The sequence below is a fragment of the Seriola lalandi genome, unplaced genomic scaffold (assembly GCF_002814215.2).
Source record: "Seriola lalandi dorsalis isolate HSWRI2012SDOR001 ecotype SW California unplaced genomic scaffold, Sedor1 jcf7180002007050, whole genome shotgun sequence".
Lineage (NCBI taxonomy): Eukaryota > Metazoa > Chordata > Actinopteri > Carangiformes > Carangidae > Seriola > Seriola lalandi.
In genome coordinates this window covers 1-1,147 of record NW_019477703.1, presented here as the reverse complement: position 1 = coordinate 1,147, position 1,147 = coordinate 1, and the positions used below count along the sequence as shown (strand labels likewise).

General features: G+C 43.7%; 1 protein-coding gene across 1 annotated transcript; it reads left to right on the top strand.

Annotated features, from left to right (window-relative positions):
• The first annotated feature begins 6 nt into the window (after positions 1 to 6).
• On the top strand, positions 7 to 1,135 carry LOC111671476 (histone-lysine N-methyltransferase 2B-like). The gene is made up of 2 exons (XM_023428578.2): positions 7 to 136; positions 251 to 1,135. The coding sequence occupies exons 1-2, from the start codon at positions 62 to 64 to the stop codon at positions 524 to 526; spliced, it is 351 nt and encodes a 116-aa protein (XP_023284346.2). The 5' UTR covers positions 7 to 61; the 3' UTR covers positions 527 to 1,135.
• Positions 1,136 to 1,147: the final 12 nt, after the last annotated feature.

Sequence of the window (1,147 nt, the reverse complement as noted above, 5' to 3'; positions counted from 1 at the left end):
CTTCAGGTCTCCCATTCATGGCCGAGGTCTGTTCTGCAAGAAAACCATCGATGCTGGGGAAATGGTCATTGAATACTCTGGAAATGTCATTCGGTCTGTGCTCACTGACAAACGGGAGAAATATTATGATGGAAAGGTAAAATCTTGGGAATGAACTTTTAGTTCAAGATTTATTTGTCGTTCAATTAACTTGACTAAAAAAATCTTGGGAGCATCAAAAGTACAACCCCTGTGTTCTCTCTTCTCAAAGGGCATTGGCTGTTACATGTTTCGCATCGATGACTATGAGGTGGTGGATGCCACAGTGCATGGCAACGCAGCCCGCTTCATCAACCACTCCTGTGAGCCTAACTGCTACTCTCGTGTCATCACTGTGGACGGCCTGAAGCACATCGTCATCTTTGCCTCTCGCCGCATCTACTGTGGAGAGGAGCTCACCTACGACTACAAGTTCCCTATAGAGGATGCCAGCAACAAGCTGCCCTGCAACTGCGGTGCAAAGAAGTGTCGCAAGTTCCTCAACTGATTTCCATATCGAAACAATTTAGAGAGGACTGCAGGTCTCTTGAGCAGAAGTGCAACGATGTTCTGAGGACGCCCCTGCTGGGGGTTTACCGTGGCACTGGCTTTATGCCGATCCTGAGTCAGGTCCACGTAGGACCACAGCTGCCAACAGGGCACGAGCTCTGACTGTGTTTCTGCAGCTGATGTTGGCAGAACAAAGCAGAGACAGCGGTTGTGGGTCGTACTGTATATGCAGGAAGGGCCATTTTGGCGGAGGGGCCATTTGTAGAAATTCCAACATATTGTGCCTCCGTTTGTCTCATTTATATTTTGGAATGGGAAGTTTCACCTTCAGAGGTGAGTTATGAAACGGTTTGAGCCTTCACAACATTACAATATTAACTTTTATTTACATTTGGATGATAAAGTTACCCCTTCATATTCTTTTTACATTGGCCCATCCTCCTTAATTTTCTAGAAATACGTTATCGTCCACTAATGCTGAGATTTGAACATAGAAGAAAAAAAAAATCAAAGAACTTGGTTCCATTTTACACCAAAGTGCAATTTGTTGAAGGGACTTGGAACAGTAATTTTACTAGAAAGAAAAATTAAAACTTGTTAGAACTTGTTTTTTTTTTTT